Source organism: Triturus cristatus, chromosome 3_2, assembly GCF_964204655.1.
Source record: "Triturus cristatus chromosome 3_2, aTriCri1.1, whole genome shotgun sequence".
In the NCBI taxonomy this organism is placed as follows: domain Eukaryota; kingdom Metazoa; phylum Chordata; class Amphibia; order Caudata; family Salamandridae; genus Triturus; species Triturus cristatus.
In genome coordinates, this window is record NC_140584.1 from 1,233,299,753 (window position 1) to 1,233,315,196 (window position 15,444).

The 15,444-nt window shown below is 45.0% G+C and overlaps 1 protein-coding gene across 2 annotated transcripts in view; it reads right to left on the reverse strand.

Annotated features, from left to right (window-relative positions):
- Positions 1-15,444, reverse strand: part of LOC146859544 (CD5 antigen-like) — a 1,596,548-nt gene that overhangs the window by 1,402,608 nt on the left and 178,496 nt on the right. For both annotated transcript variants that reach the window (XM_085650242.1, XM_085650243.1), the window contains exon 4: positions 5,045-5,359. In XM_085650242.1, the coding sequence (XP_085506368.1) occupies positions 5,045-5,359 (315 nt within the window). The remainder of the gene's footprint in view (positions 1-5,044; positions 5,360-15,444) is intronic.

Below are 15,444 nucleotides of genomic sequence, written 5' to 3' on the forward strand. Positions count from 1 at the left end.
TTTTTAGGCATATTTAATTTGGGAAGAGGTGTGGCGCCACGGCCAGGGTGACTGACTTCGGAATCTGGGGATCATGGTTTGATCCCCGGCGCCGGCGGCAGATTAGCCCAGCACCTTGTGACTCTGGGCAATAATCTTCCCGACGGACCCCATCGCCTAGAGAACCTTCGGGTGATTGTTCGCGCTTTACAAATGTTGATTATTATAATGAGGCATTCAGCTCTTCCATCATGAGCCAGGAATCTAACATTTCTCTGTTCACCCATGAGGCAAGGAAGATTGATTTTGCCTAGATTATCTTAATGATTAATAATTTTTGGGGTGATAGGTGCAAATTCAGTGTCTGAAAAGTCTTGAAAACCCTGATTATGGGCAGGTGACTGTACTTACAATTTTCTAATTGCCATACGTTTAGTTGAACTGTAGAGTTAAGAATATTAAACCTATAATTACCTATATATGCTTGACTTTTGATATGTCTGTCCATATTTGTGCTTCAATATTAAGATAGGACAATATGTAATTATAACATTTTAGTGTCCTACCCTATTACTTTTCATGTAAAAATGTACACTCGGCTCCTCTTAAAGAATTGATTGGAAGGCGCAATCCCCCAGGGCCTCAACTCGGAGTCATCATCTGGGTACATTAGGTTAAATGGGAATGACACAGTCCTGCCGAATTCTCCATTCCAACACACTAGTCAGGTTTCTCCCTACTAATAAAAACCCGGTCAACCCTTGTAGATGATCTCTGTGGTTCAGAATAAAAACAGGAGATTAACCTTGACTAGATCACTCTGCACAGGCATGTCTCGTAATTGTTTCACTAACCAAGTGTGAGCATTCTTCATTGGAGGGGTCCGATCCTGAACCTTTCCTGTCCCGCCATTGAAGTAACCTGCCCAAATTGCTAGAATAAGTATAGCAGGTTTCACAACATCCTTTAACTTGGCGAATCCACCACTGCCGGTGCCTATGGATTCAATAAACACCGTTTTCTTCCATCTTTGAATAGATTGGGTAGGAGGCCAAGTAGAGTCTTCTATGAATGTTTTCAGGTTCTTTTGGCTTTAAGTGCATTTCTTGTACAACAAATATTTTAACATTCCTATGCTTCTTGAGTGAGACTACTGTATCTTTTTGTGAAATTATTCAGTCTGTGGACTTTTTCAAGTTGTGTGTTTAAACTTTCCTGTAAAAGTAAGTAATACAGAAGGTTTCATCTGGACCCTACAACGAAGTAACATATTTATCTGGATTGCAATCCCTCCCCAGGTCCTAGCATCATCCAGCCTATTGTCACTTCATGTGTCACACCACAAATACAATCTTCTCCATGCTCACGTGCTGAGATTGTTAATATAGTTTTTGCCTGGATACCAAGGTTGGCGAGACACTCTGATACAAGGTGAAGGTGCATAACAATCCATTGCTGAGTGAGGGGACTTAGCACCCAACCGGCAAGTAGATCATTTGGCAACCTGTTGCTGTATGAAGGTTTTCATCGATGCTGGTGTTCTTGTTTCTTGTTTGTGAAGAATGAGGACAGCTGGGTGCCTAGGTCTTGAGAGGAGGTTACATTGGTACAGCTTGCTGCCGAAGTGGTGAAGCATTTACCTATGGGAAAGATTCCCTTGTCTTGTTGGAGTTGCTTTCGATGAGGTCGGTGGCCATGGAGCGTTCTGTGGTTCTGATTGGTTGATAGTAGCATCTGAGGACGGATTTGCCGATGCTCTTTCAAGTGTCATCCTGCCTTCATGTTTTTTGCAGTGGCATTTGGTGAGCCTGAGCTCTTATGTTTTCCAGCTTGCTTGTGGTCTTGTTGTTGTGGCTTTGAGAGGCACCAGGGTATCTGCGCATGCGGTGATCTAGGTGTTGAAGTTAAAGATAGATTTGGGAAGTTTGCTTTTGTGTCAAGGCTGGTGGTGTAGGAGTTCGTAGAGCAAGATGTTTCTGAGATCTTGTGGTGGGCTTGTGTCTGAACCCCGTTCAGAGGCCTTGGGGCAAGCAGGGGTTACCGGGCCTAACCAAGGTGGTTGGGCCATTTTCTCCTGCTGTCCAGGGGCCCACCCTACTATGGATCCCACTCAATTGGGTCATATGCCTCCTTCTTCACCTGACTCTCAATTGGTAAGATAGCCTGAGCAGTCAAGGCTCATTCGGAGGGAATAGTAGACATGACAATTACCTCGATGTGCACGCAGCGCCCACAATAAATTAATGTCCAGTCAAATATTTTTTTTTATGAAAGAAGTATTTTAATTATAATTCTACACATGCAAAGTTATGATGATAAAAAGATCTGGTCACTACTTATAAACATCACAGGGTATGCTGCCACCACTGCACTTGTGCTGTTTACCTACTGTTGAAGACAGTAGCCTTCCACCACTATAAGAATAGTGCTTTAAGAGCCCCTCCCAGTCCAACAGGAGTGCAGACCATGAGACTGGCCTATGTTCTGGCGCACATACATGATCCATGTTTGGCTATGACAAAAAGGTCAGCATTAGGAATCCAGACAATAATAGAGTTGGGTACTCAGGGCAGGGGTACACGTCTTTACCATGCAGAGGGCTTATCCTTCCCAAGAGCTTGTCTACTGGGGGTTTGCTGAAGCTGGTGAAGATGGGGTCTAGTAGTTATCTGACAGCATGTGTGGGGTCCACTCCCTGAGAGAGTCCGAGGTTGGACAGGCCCTTGAGGATGTTGCCTGTGCTGAAATCAGTGAGGTCCTTGAGTTGGTAGTTGACGTCACCAAGTAAAATAAAGGCACTTGAGTCAAGAATCAGGGAGGTGGCAACATTTGCAATGGTGCCACTGAAGTTGGCGCTTGGTTGGGAAGGCGGTAGATAACAGTGCCACCCAGGATGTAGTTCACAATGATGAGGAGTTTGAAGGTGAAGTGTTCCATGTTGCTGGTGGTGCTCTCCTAGGTGGGTGAGAATTGGATGGATTCTTTGAAGATAACAGTGATTCCGCCGGTCTGTTTGTCTTGTCCTGAGATCTTGTATCCAGGGGACTGCCATGGCAATAACGTGAGCAGACGATGAAGTTAAAAAGGTTTTGTCTGAAAGAGACGGTCTGGTGAGTGCTTGTGTAACAGATCCCACATTTCGTTGGTGTGTTTAGTGAGGGAGCAAATGTTGAAAAGTATGAAGGATATGGAGCAGTGTGTTGTGGTGTAGTAGGGGGGTCAGGTATGTTCGGGCATGTGTTGAGTATGTTGGGTTTGTGAGGTGTGAGGAAGGAGTGAGATGGGTGTGGGAGAGTGTATGTGAAATGGCAGATGGTGCAGCAGAATGCACCTTCAGTGTTGAGTGGCGAAGCTCAGCAGCAGCACTGGTAGATATGACCAGGGCTCAGGCGTGGTGGGGTGGCGATGGGGGAGGAGGGCAGTTCGGAAGGTTAGGGGTCCTGGAAATAGGCTTGGCTTTGACATGCTTTTGGCACAGCACGTCTGCGTTACAGCCTCCATTACGTGAAGATAGTTTGACAGGAAGCCAATCATGTCACTTCCTGGGCATATGGATGATGGGAAATTACTTTCCTTGCTTGGCTGCTTCTTTTAAAGACACCTTTGGTGGGAAAACAGTGATGTCACTTCCTTTGCAGAATAATGCTGGGAAATCCAGTGATGTCCCTTCATGTGCCGATAAATTATAGCAAATCCACTAATATCACTTCCTTGCAGTTGGATGATGGGAAATCCTGTGATGTCACTACCTGTGCAGATGACTGAAGGTAAATCATTGATATATAGGATTGTGAATTGAAATTTTGAAGGGGTGCTATAAACACACCCCTTCCAAATTGTGATTTGTAATGTATTTCTAAGGACATAATCGCTAAATGAGTTTAGTACATTTGTAAAACCTATTTAGCTGTTACAAACCATGTGATGCATCAAAAGCAGGGTTTGTGACCGCTAAATGGCATTGTACAAACAGATGAAACAGGAGTTCATCACCATTTTCTTTACCAAGATCAGCCGGGTTGGAATTATCACCGGCGGAGCAGTCAGAACTCCTTTTTCAACAACTTCTATGTATCCCTTTCGGGTAGTCTTCTTTCCCGCCGAATTAGCCTCGCTCTCTGTCTGTCCCCCTTACCCTGTTAACCGTTTACCTCTATGATTCAGTCACTGTCTTGACCCTTTTCCTTCAGACGGCGCTATAATATCCTGTACCGATAACTACTCCATTTCTAATTGCGGTCTGTAGTATGGTCAGAATGTCACTATTTAAGTTGTGTACTGTTTCCCTTTCTATTGTCGTTGATGTTACATGTACAGCATGCTGTATTTCGCTTTCTTAGGTTGGATAAGATTTACATGCCTATAATGCTTTATCACTAATTATCCCACATCACCCATCACCACAATAAGCTTTGCTGTTTGTTATTTCTGTACCGCTCCCTCAGACTCTCTCCTCATATTTGTATCAGTGCCCCAAAAACACCAACCTTACCAGTGGACTTTAATAACAGCTCTACAAATGCTCAGAACCTCAACAAACATTGTTTTTTATCATTTAAACGTGTCTCCAGGACTTGGCTTTTCAGTAACTTGTGTCTGTTTACATCCACATTCTTATACGGGGGTTATAGGGTATTTTCTCTGACCTGGTAGCACCGTGCAACACACACACTACAACCACCATACACACACACAGCAAATCACCACTCTTCCTGGCATATCCAAAACCCTACTTCCAGACAAATCTAGCAGCTATGTGCAGAATGCTGTTCAGTAGTGCCAAATCTGTGTGTTGATGCTGGCAAGCGAGTGCTCTGTGCAGAAATGAGAGTTGGTGCCACAGCGTCTGTGTCAGGGTGTCTGTTGCCTCTAAGTTCGATGAGTATCTGTGAGTTTTCAGAGGGTTAGCCAGTCTAGAAGTTACATCTGTAGTTATTGCAGTCAGAGTATATTGCTTGTTGCAATCTTTCACTTTGCATCTAGCCTCAAATATGTGTTTACAGTGTACGTTCATTAAATTTCTTGAGAAAAGATAACTTTATTTCACTTGGTTTCCATTCCTTACCTGTGCAGGTCACCCCAGCGTCCCTTCCGGTAGGACAGGTATTGTGTTCCCAGCCTTGTTGTGGGCACTTCCATAGAGCAGCCTCATCTCCTCTGCATTGGACATTACTCATGACAACAGGCAGAGAACTCTTTCCGAATGCTGGATTGTACTCATGTTCTTCCGCTGAAATACATCCGAGCTGTCTGCAGACAACTGAAGCATCATTCAGATCCCAGGAATCATCACACACCGTCCCCCACACACCATTGTGCCTGACCTTCACTCTTCCAGAGCAGAGAGAGGCGCCGTTCACCAACCGGACCTCATCAGGACCTGGAAACAGCATAAGTGGACAGATATCAAGCAAGAGTCGCAAAATCAGGTAATGTGTCAACATTATACATATGTTTGAAAGGTTCATGGTTCTTTATTTTTACACGATTAATCAAAATCATTGCAAATCATGAGATAAAACACTACATGTACAATGGGAAAATATCAATACAAATGTCAAACAAAAGTAACATAGGCCCAGTCTCTTTGTGGTTCATTGTCAACAGATGAATAAATAGAGCAAAAACAGCTGCAAAATGTAATAAAATTCACAGTCTATTCAAGCTCAGTTGAAATATAGCTAAATAGTAAGAGTGAAGCATCCCACAGTGATAGTAAGAGTGCGGCATCACACAACGATAGTAAGAGTGCGGCATCCCACAATGATAGTAAGAGTGCGGCATCCCAGAGTGATAGTAAGAGTGAGGCATCCCACAATGATAGTAAGAGTGAAGCATCCCACAATGATAGTAAGAGTGCGGCATCCCACAGTGATAGCAAGAGTGCGGCATCACATAATGATAGTACGAGTGCGGCATCCCACAATGATAGTAAGAGTGCAGCATCTCACAAAGATAGTAAGAGTGCGGCATCCCAGAGTGATAGTAAGAGTGAGGCATCCCACAATGATAGTAAGAGTGAAGCATCCCACAATGATAGTAAGAGTGTGGCATCTCGCAATGATAGTAAGAGTGCGGCATCCCACAATGATAGTAAGAGTGCGGCATCCCACAACGATAGTAAGAGTGAAGCATCCCACAATGATAGTAAGAGTGCGGCATCACATAATGATAGTAAGAGTGTGGCATCCCACAATGAAAGTAAGAGTGCAGCATCCCACAATGATAGTAAGAGTGCGGCATCCCACAGTGATAGCAAGAGTGCGGCATCCAAGAAGGATAGTAAGAGTGTGGCATCCCACAATGATAGTAAGAATGCGGCATCCCACAATGATAGTAAGAATGCGGCATCCCACAGTGATAGCAAGAGTGCGGCATCCCACAGTGATAGCAAGAGTGCAGCATCCCACAGTGATAGCAAGAGTGCGGCATCCCACAATGATAGTGAGAGTGCGGCATCCCACAATGATAGTAAGAGTGTGGCATTCCACAATGATAGTAAGAATGCGGCATCCCACAATGATAGTAAGAATGCGGCATCCCACAATGATAGCAAGAGTGCAGCATCCCACAGTGATAGTAAGAGTGCGGCATCCCACAATGATAGCAAGAGTGCGGCATCCCACAGTGATAGCAAGAGTGAAGCATCCCACAATGATAGTAAGAGTGCGGCATCACACAACGATAGTAAGAGTGCGGCATCCCACAATGATAGTAAGAGTGCGGCATCCCAGAGTGATAGTAAGAGTGAGGCATCCCACAATGATAGTAAGAGTGAAGCATCCCACAATGATAGTAAGAGTGTGGCATCCCACAGTGATAGCAAGAGTGCGGCATCACATAATGATAGTACGAGTGCGGCATCCCACAATGATAGTAAGAGTGCAGCATCCCACAATGATAGTAAGAGTGCGGCATCCCAGAGTAATAGTAAGAGTGAGGCATCCCACAATGATAGTAAGAGTGAAGCATCCCACAATGATAGTAATAGTGTGGCATCTCGCAATGATAGTAAGAGTGCGGCATCCCACAATGATAGTAAGAGTGTGGCATCCCACAATGATAGTAAGAGTGCGGCATCCCACAACAATAGTAAGAGTGAAGCATCCCACAATGATAGTTAGAGTGCGGCATCACATAATGATAGTAAGAGTGTGGCATCCCACAATGATAGTAAGAGTGCAGCATCCCACAATGATAGTAAGAGTGCGGCATCCCACAGTGATAGCAAGAGTGCGGCATCGAAGAAGGATAGTAAGAGTGTGGCATCCCACAATGATAGTAAGAATGCGGCATCCCACAATGATAGTAAGAGTGCGGCATCCCACAGTGATAGCAAGAGTGTGGCATCGAAGAAGGATAGTAAGAGTGTGGCATCCCACAGTGATAGCAAGAGTGCGGCATCCCACAGTGATAGCAAGAGTGCAGCATCCCACAGTGATAGCAAGAGTGCGGCATCCCACAATGATAGTGAGAGTGCGGCATCCCACAATGATAGTAAGAGTGCAGCATCCCACAGTGATAGTAAGAGTGTGGCATTCCACAATGATAGTAAGAATGCGGCATCCCACAATGATAGTAAGAATGTGGCATCCCATAATGATAGTAAGAGTGCGGCATCCCACAATGATAGCAAGAGTGCGGCATCCCACAGTGATAGCAAGAGTGTAGCATCCCACAGTGATAGCAAGAGTGCAGCATCCCACAATGTTAGTAAGAGTGCGGCATCCCACAATGATTGTAAGAGGGTAGCATTCCACAATGATAGTAAGAATGCGGCATCCCACAATGATAGTAAGAATGCGGAATCCCACAATGATACTAAGAGTGTGGCATCCCACAATGATAGTAAGAGTGCGGCATCACACAATGATAGTAATAGTGTAGCATTCCACAATGATAGTAAGAATGTGGCATCCCATAATGATAGTAAGAGTGCGGCATCCCACAGTGATATTAAGAGTGTAGCATCCCACAAGGATAGTAAGAGTGCAGCATCCCACAATGATAGTAAGAGTGCAGCATCCCACAGTGATAGTAAGAGTGCGGCATCCCACAGTGATAGTAAGAGTGTGGCATCCCACAATGATAGTAAGAGTGTGGCATCCCATAATGATAGTACGAGTGAAGCATCCCACAGTGATAGTAAGAGTGTGGCATTCCACAGTGATAGTAAGAGTGCGGCATCCCATAGTGATAGTAAGAGTGCGGCATCCCACAGTGATAGCAAGAGTGCGGCATCCCACAGTGATAGCAAGAGTGCGGCATCCCACAATGACAGTGAGAGTGCGGCATCCCACAATGATAGTAAGAGTGCATCATCCCACAATGATATTAAGAGTGTGGCATCCCATAATGATAGTACGAGTATGGCATTCCACAGTGATAGTAAGAGTGCGGCATCCCATAGTGATAGTAAGAGTGCGGCATCCCACAGTGATAGCAAGAGTGCGGCATCCCACAATGACAGTGAGAGTGCAACATCCCACAAGGATAGTAAGAGTGTGGCATCCCACAATGATAGTAAGAGTGCGGCATCCCACAATGAGAGTAAGAATGCGACATCCCACAATGATAGTAAGAGTGCGGCATCCCACAGTGATAGTAAGAGTGCGGCATCCCACAATGATAGTAAGAGTGCAGCATCCCCTCAATGATAGTAAGAGTGCAGCATCCCACAATGATAGTAAGAGTGAAGCATCCCATAATGATAGTAAGAGTGCGGCATCCCACAATGATAGTAAGAGTGTGGCATCCCATAATGATAGTACGAGTGAAGCATCCCACAGTGATAGTAAGAGTGCAGCATCCCACAGTGATAGTAAGAGTGCGGCATCCCACAGTGATAGTAAGAGTGTGGCATCCCACAATGATAGTAAGAGTGTGGCATCCCATAATGATAGTAAGAGTGCATCATCCCACAATGATATTAAGAGTGTGGCATCCCATAATGATAGTACGAGTATGGCATTCCACAGTGATAGTAAGAGTGTGGCATCCCATAGTGATAGTAAGAGTGCGGCATCCCACAGTGATAGCAAGAGTGCGGCATCCCACAATGACAGTGAGAGTGCAACATCCCACAAGGATAGTAAGAGTGTGGCATCCCACAATGATAGTAAGAGTGCGGCATCCCACAATTTGAGTAAGAATGCGGCATCCCACAATGATAGTAAGAGTGCGGCATCCCACAGTGATAGTAAGAGTGCGGCATCCCACAATGACAGTGAGAGTGCAACATCCCACAAGGATAGTAAGAGTGTGGCATCCCACAATGATAGTAAGAGTGCGGCATCCCACAATTTGAGTAAGAATGCGGCATCCCACAATGATAGTAAGAGTGCGGCATCCCACAGTGATAGTAAGAGTGCAGCATCCCACAATGATAGTAAGAGTGCAGCATCCCACAATGATAGTAAGAGTGAAGCATCCCATAATGATAGTAAGAGTGCGGCATCCCACAATGATAGTAAGAGTGTGGCATCCCATAATGATAGTACGAGTGAAGCATCCCACAATGACAGTAAGAGTGCGGCATCCCACAGTGATAGTAAGAGTGTGGCATCCCACAATGATAGTAAGAGTGTGGCATCCCATAATGATAGTACGAGTGAAGCATCCCACAGTGATAGTAAGAGTGTGGCATTCCACAGTGATAGTAAGAGTGTGGCATCCCACAATGATAGTAAGAGTGTGGCATCCCATAATGATAGTACGAGTGAAGCATCCCACAGTGATAGTAAGAGTGCGGCATCCCACAGTGATAGCAAGAGTGAAACATCCCACAAGGATAGTAAGAGTGCAGCATCTCACAATGATAGTAAGAGTGATTGTGAGAAAGATGGAAAGAACATAAGTGCTGTAGGGTGAGGTGTAATCACACTGGATGGAAAGGGAAGAAGTGGTGCAGGAGGATGTCAATCCATCAAACAATCAGGATTTGTATAGCGCTGACAATCACCCATGAGGGACTCAAGGCGCTGGAGTTGCTACCTGCTTCACTGTGCTCTGTTTATTCAAAAAGCCACGTAAGCAGTAAAAAATGACAAAAAGCAGGAGAAAGCAGTCAGAAAAGTGGAGTAAGAGGAAGGAGAAAGTAGTAAAAACAAGGGAGAATCAGGAGAAAGCACTCAGAAAGAGGGGGTAAGAAAGGAGAAAGCAATAATAAAATGAGGCAGAAGCAGAAGAAAGCACTCAGAAAATGGATAAAACTGGGAGAAAGCAGTAAAAAATAAGGCGCAAGCAGAAGAAAGTACTCAGAAGAACAGGGGAAGGGAAGGAGAACGCAGTGAAAAACAAGGAAAAAGCAGTAAAACGAGGTAAAAGCAGGAGCAAGTACTCAGAAAAGCGAGCGAGAGGATGGAGAAACAGTAAACAATGGGAGAAAAGCAGGAAAAAGCACTTGGAAATATGGGAAAGGAAGGAGGAAGCAGTAAAAAGAGGCAAGAGCAGAAGAAGACACTCAAAAGAACAGGAGGAAAGGAAGGAGAAATTAGTGCAAAAATGAGGGAAAAGTAGAAGTCACTCAGAGAAAGGGGGAGGAAGTAGAGCGGTGCAGCAGCACGGAGAGAGCTGTGCCTGGTGCAGGAGGATGTGTAATCACACTGGATGGAAAGAGAAGAAGCGGTAAAGGAGAAGATGTAATCACACTAGTGAAAAGGGAAGAAGGGGTGCAGGAGGAGAATATGTAATCCCACTGGATGGACGGGGAGGAAGGGGTGCAGGAGGAGAAGATGTAATCACACTGAATGGACATGGAGAAAGGGGTGCAGGAGGAGAAGATGTAATCACACTGGATGGACAGGGAGGAAGAGGTGTAAAAAGAGGTGTAATCACACTGGTGTAAAGGGAGGAATGTTGTGCAGGAGGATATGATCACACTGGATGGAAATGCAGAAAGGGGTGCATGAGGAGAAGGTGTAATCACACTGGATGGACAGGGAGGAAGAGGTGCAGGAGGAGAAGATGTGATCACACTGGATGGAATGTTGGGAATGGGTGTAAAAGGAGGTGTAATCACACTGGATGGACAAGGAGGAATTGAGCCCGACATGGAGCTCAGAAGTGGCCACCGTCTCGTGAGCGCGATGTCTGCTGCGCAGACTCGGATGGCCCCGTGAACTTCCTGATGACCTCAGCTCACCATGTCCTCAGTCAAGGATAGGAGCTTGGTGGACTGCCAGACTCCAAACAAGTAAAAAACTGGTTTAAATGAACAATTGGATCATACAAGCAAAACCTAAAACATTGTGAACTATTCTGATGTAAAATCGGACGTTTCCAATCAGCCAATAGCGTGCTTTCTTGGTCTAAAATTGTTTCATGGCATCCTGAAATTTATTATAACAGAGTAGTAGAATAGGGAGGGGTCTGCTCGCTGCCACTGGACCACTGAACTGCTGCTCGGATCTGATCTGAGATGCTGATGCTGCTTTTTGCTCTCTGACCGCAAACCTACTGATGACAGATGCTTGCACGATTCTCTGGTCCTTTTGAGATCTTTGGGACTGCAGCGTGCTGAGCAAAGAACCTTTGGACCTATAGCTTTGGCCTGCTTTATTGGGACAATGGGCAGCTAAATTTGGTTATGCAGAGCCAAGTGAACTAGAGAAAATCCAGAGAGCCAGAATAGGTCAATAGAAATGTCCAGCAATCTGTATTAATTGACTACATTTCTAAACTTTGATTAATTATACATTTTGGGACTAAATGAAATATTATTTAAAGATAAAAATTAATGATTAACAGAAGGTAAGAGTTTGTGGTTTATTCAAATGAAGAGAATAAATGATTCTGAGTCTTAAATGTGTTGTAGCTGGTTCTAAATCACCATCAACCAATCCAACTAATTGGTCCGTCGACCGAGTGGTGGAGTGCCTTGATGTTTAGGATTAAGAATCTATAGGTGGCGGATGCTAATGTATATTTTGTAACATTACTTTTCTTCCCTATAGGTTATAAGGTACCCCCCACATGTCCAGCGCTTGAATCATTCATCCCTCCTGTGTGCAGACTCATGAATGGTGACGTATGAGAGTTGGTGTTATGGGCTCCACCAATGAATGCATGTATGAATGAGCTAGTATGATAACGGGTCTGCGACGCAGGGAAGATATCTGCATGTATATTCCTTAAGTCCCAATCTTGCGCTGGATCAATGGAAAGGGAGGAAGAGGTGCAGGAGGAGAAGATGTAATCCCATTGGATGGTTCGTTAGGAAAGGGTGTAACATGGAGGTGTAATCACACTGGATGGAAAGGGGGGAGAGGGTTTAGGAGGGGAAATGAGGAGAAGCAGTGAAAGAGAAGGCACAAGCAGAAAAAAGCATTCAGAAAACAGGTGAAGGTAGGAGAAGGCAGTAACAATTAGGCAAAATTAGGAGAACGCAATCCAAACAAGCATTGGCATAGCCAATAGGCCTCGCTTTTGGGACCTTATAAGTGTTTAGCCATGTGCCACAAATTGCCTTATTGTCATTTAGCTCAAGGAACTGTCCTATGCAGTTTTGGTAGCAGTCTCACAAAAGCCAACCAAGGAAGGGAGTGCAATGCCGGCTTCCAGTGGACAGCGCAACCAAAGAACAGTATCTAACTGTGTGTTGTAGATTTATGTATTAAGTATGAATTTTGCAAGTACACATATCTTGGGTGCGGTTGTGTTCTTTATGCAGTATTCTGTGCATCCCTCGAGTTTTCCATGCGTGAAAACTTGCGTTAGCGTAGGATTTCCTAATGCCCAGCTTTGCATCTCTAATGAGATGCAAAGTGGGCGTTCCCGACCTGACATGACAGGAGAAATGTCGCTAAGCGACATTTCTCCTATCATCAAGCTCCACGCTATGAAGCATAGCGGCAGGAAAAGTAGCGATAACCCCTGTTATCGCTACTTTTCTTACGCCTGCTGCAGGACTGACTTATCCATGATATCCTATGGAAGGTGGATATCATGGCTTAGTTTGTGAGTCCCTATCATCAAGCTAACGCCACATTGCGTGAGATTATCGCTGGGTTTCCAGCAATAATCTCACGTTAGGCAGTTAGCGCTAGGATTTTTATCGCTTTTGAGATAAGCGTTGCTAATAGCACGCTATCTCAGCAATAAAAATCCATGTTACTCGGCGATAATTATCCTAGCGCTAAGGGCGCTTAGCGATAATTATCGCCGGTTGTTGCTGATATGCCCCACAGTCTCTTCATTCCTGCTGAAAGACATAAACTATGATTTCGGGGACAGCATTGTTTTCCAAGCCCTGTACGAGATATGCATGAACTTTCAGAAGGCCAGACATATCTACCTGAATGAGTAATTACACTCATGACAATTTATATAGGACTCAGTGGCATACAGATACTTGCACCGGAAGCAGTAGCCGTGTGCGCCATCTCTGTGAAATACACATATGTCCCTCGCATGCCACACGCCGTGCCTTGCAGCGGGCACATTAACCCTCTGTGCTACTTTAGGACTAGTCAGACCTGTGGTTCGACTGCACACACATCTCTCGAGCAAGTGCATGGTGTGCATTGCGCCATCTTAGCGTGTTATGTTCAGACAGCACAACAATATGTGGAATAACTGAACGAACAAGGTCTGTGTGATAGGCAGGTCCCGCCCACTGCTTCCGGCTCCACCCATCATGAGATTCTGATTTCAGCTCCTGTGTCAGCATCCCCCTGGGTGAATGATGATCTCCGGCCAGCTGCTGGCAGATGTTGGAGGGCGCCTCTGATTGGCTGGCCGGCGCCCGCCCCTATCAGTGAAAACCAAAGGGCAGCGGTAGACAGACGCTGCACACAGACATTACAGTAGACAGGCACAGCACACATACATTACAGTAGACAGGCGCTGCACACATACATTACAGTAGACAGGCACAGCACACACACATTACAGTAGACAGGCGCTGCACACATACATTACAGTAGACAGGCACAGCACACATACATTACAGTAGATAGGCGCTGCACACATACATTACAGTAGACAGGCACTGCACACATACATTACAGTAGACAGGCGCTGCACACATACATCAGAGTAGACAGGCACAGCACACATACATTACAGTAGACAGGCACAGCACACATACATTACAGTAGACAGGCGCTGCACACATACATTACAGTAGACAGGCACAGCACACATTCATTACAGTAGACAGGCGCAGCACACATACATTACAGTAGACAGGCACAGCACACATACATTACAGGGAATATTTCTTGTGAGCAGCAGCATCTCAACCATGACCTGTTGCAGAAAACACAATAGTTGCTGCGACGCACGGTTGTGTGTATGTATGCGCGGAGATTTATTGAGGTCACATTTTCAGAAACCAGGGAGAAGATGTGGCGTAAAGGCCAGAGATGCCGATTTAGGCGCTGGAGAGGCAGGTTCGAGTCTAGGTGTCGGCTCCACATCCTGTGATTCTGGGTAAATCACATGATCTCCCCGTGCCTACCAAAAATGGTATGTGTTCTGTCCTAGTGTAACATAACTGGTGCCCATGTAAAGTGCCCCAATACCTTTGGGTCTGGATCGAGCTATATCAAACTCCAACAACAACAACAAAAAACAAGCATTGGAAATGCAATAGGCCTTGCATTAGTTGGAGTTGGAGCTATTTGCACTGTAAATGGGAATGTTTTTTACTTTTGTAATACGTCTTGTATTTGTTGGCGCTATTGGCGTTGTAAATGGCAATTTCTCTAACTTATGTGTTATGGAGTATAAGTATATGGTGTGTTGTGGATTTATGTGGCTTGAACTAGTTAGCTGTGTAATTGTGTGGCATGGAATTGTGTGGAGTGGATTTATGTATTGGAATTATGTGGCATGGTGTGATGTGGAATTATGTGGATAGTAATTAAGTGGTATTAAGTGTACTGGAATTATGTGGCATGGAATTCTGTGGTTTGGAATGTAATTACGTGCAATGGTACTTTGTGTTGTGGAGTGGTATGTAGTGGACTTTAATGATGGAGTGTGCTGTTGAGGGCTTCATTCCATGGCACACACACGCCTGTAAATAATATTTTTTAAATGACTCCTGCTTGGTTTATCCACTGAAGACACCTGTAAAAGAAAGCCGGAAGTCAGCAGCCTAGAAATGTGCTGACATTGTGCCACATTCTGTCCATCAATGGTTCTTTTCGCACTGCCTGTCGGAACATGTTTGAGTCCAATCGGAATCCTATAACAAAACCAAGTTCTAAAAGACCAGCCTTTCATTGTAGAATGGGGTGACATCACGGCGCACCCGAGCCAATGAAACGCGGTCTCATTGTGACGACCTTCGCTGTCACATACATGACAACATTGGTAAGAGATGACGTCATGAACCATCTCATTGTAAATGAAGCAGTTGAAAGTAATCAAGTAACGAGGCGCGTTCCTCTGTCTCTCCTCACCAAAGGACAGGTGAGGAGGGAAATCCAAAAAGATGAAAACAAAGGAAGAGCCTCC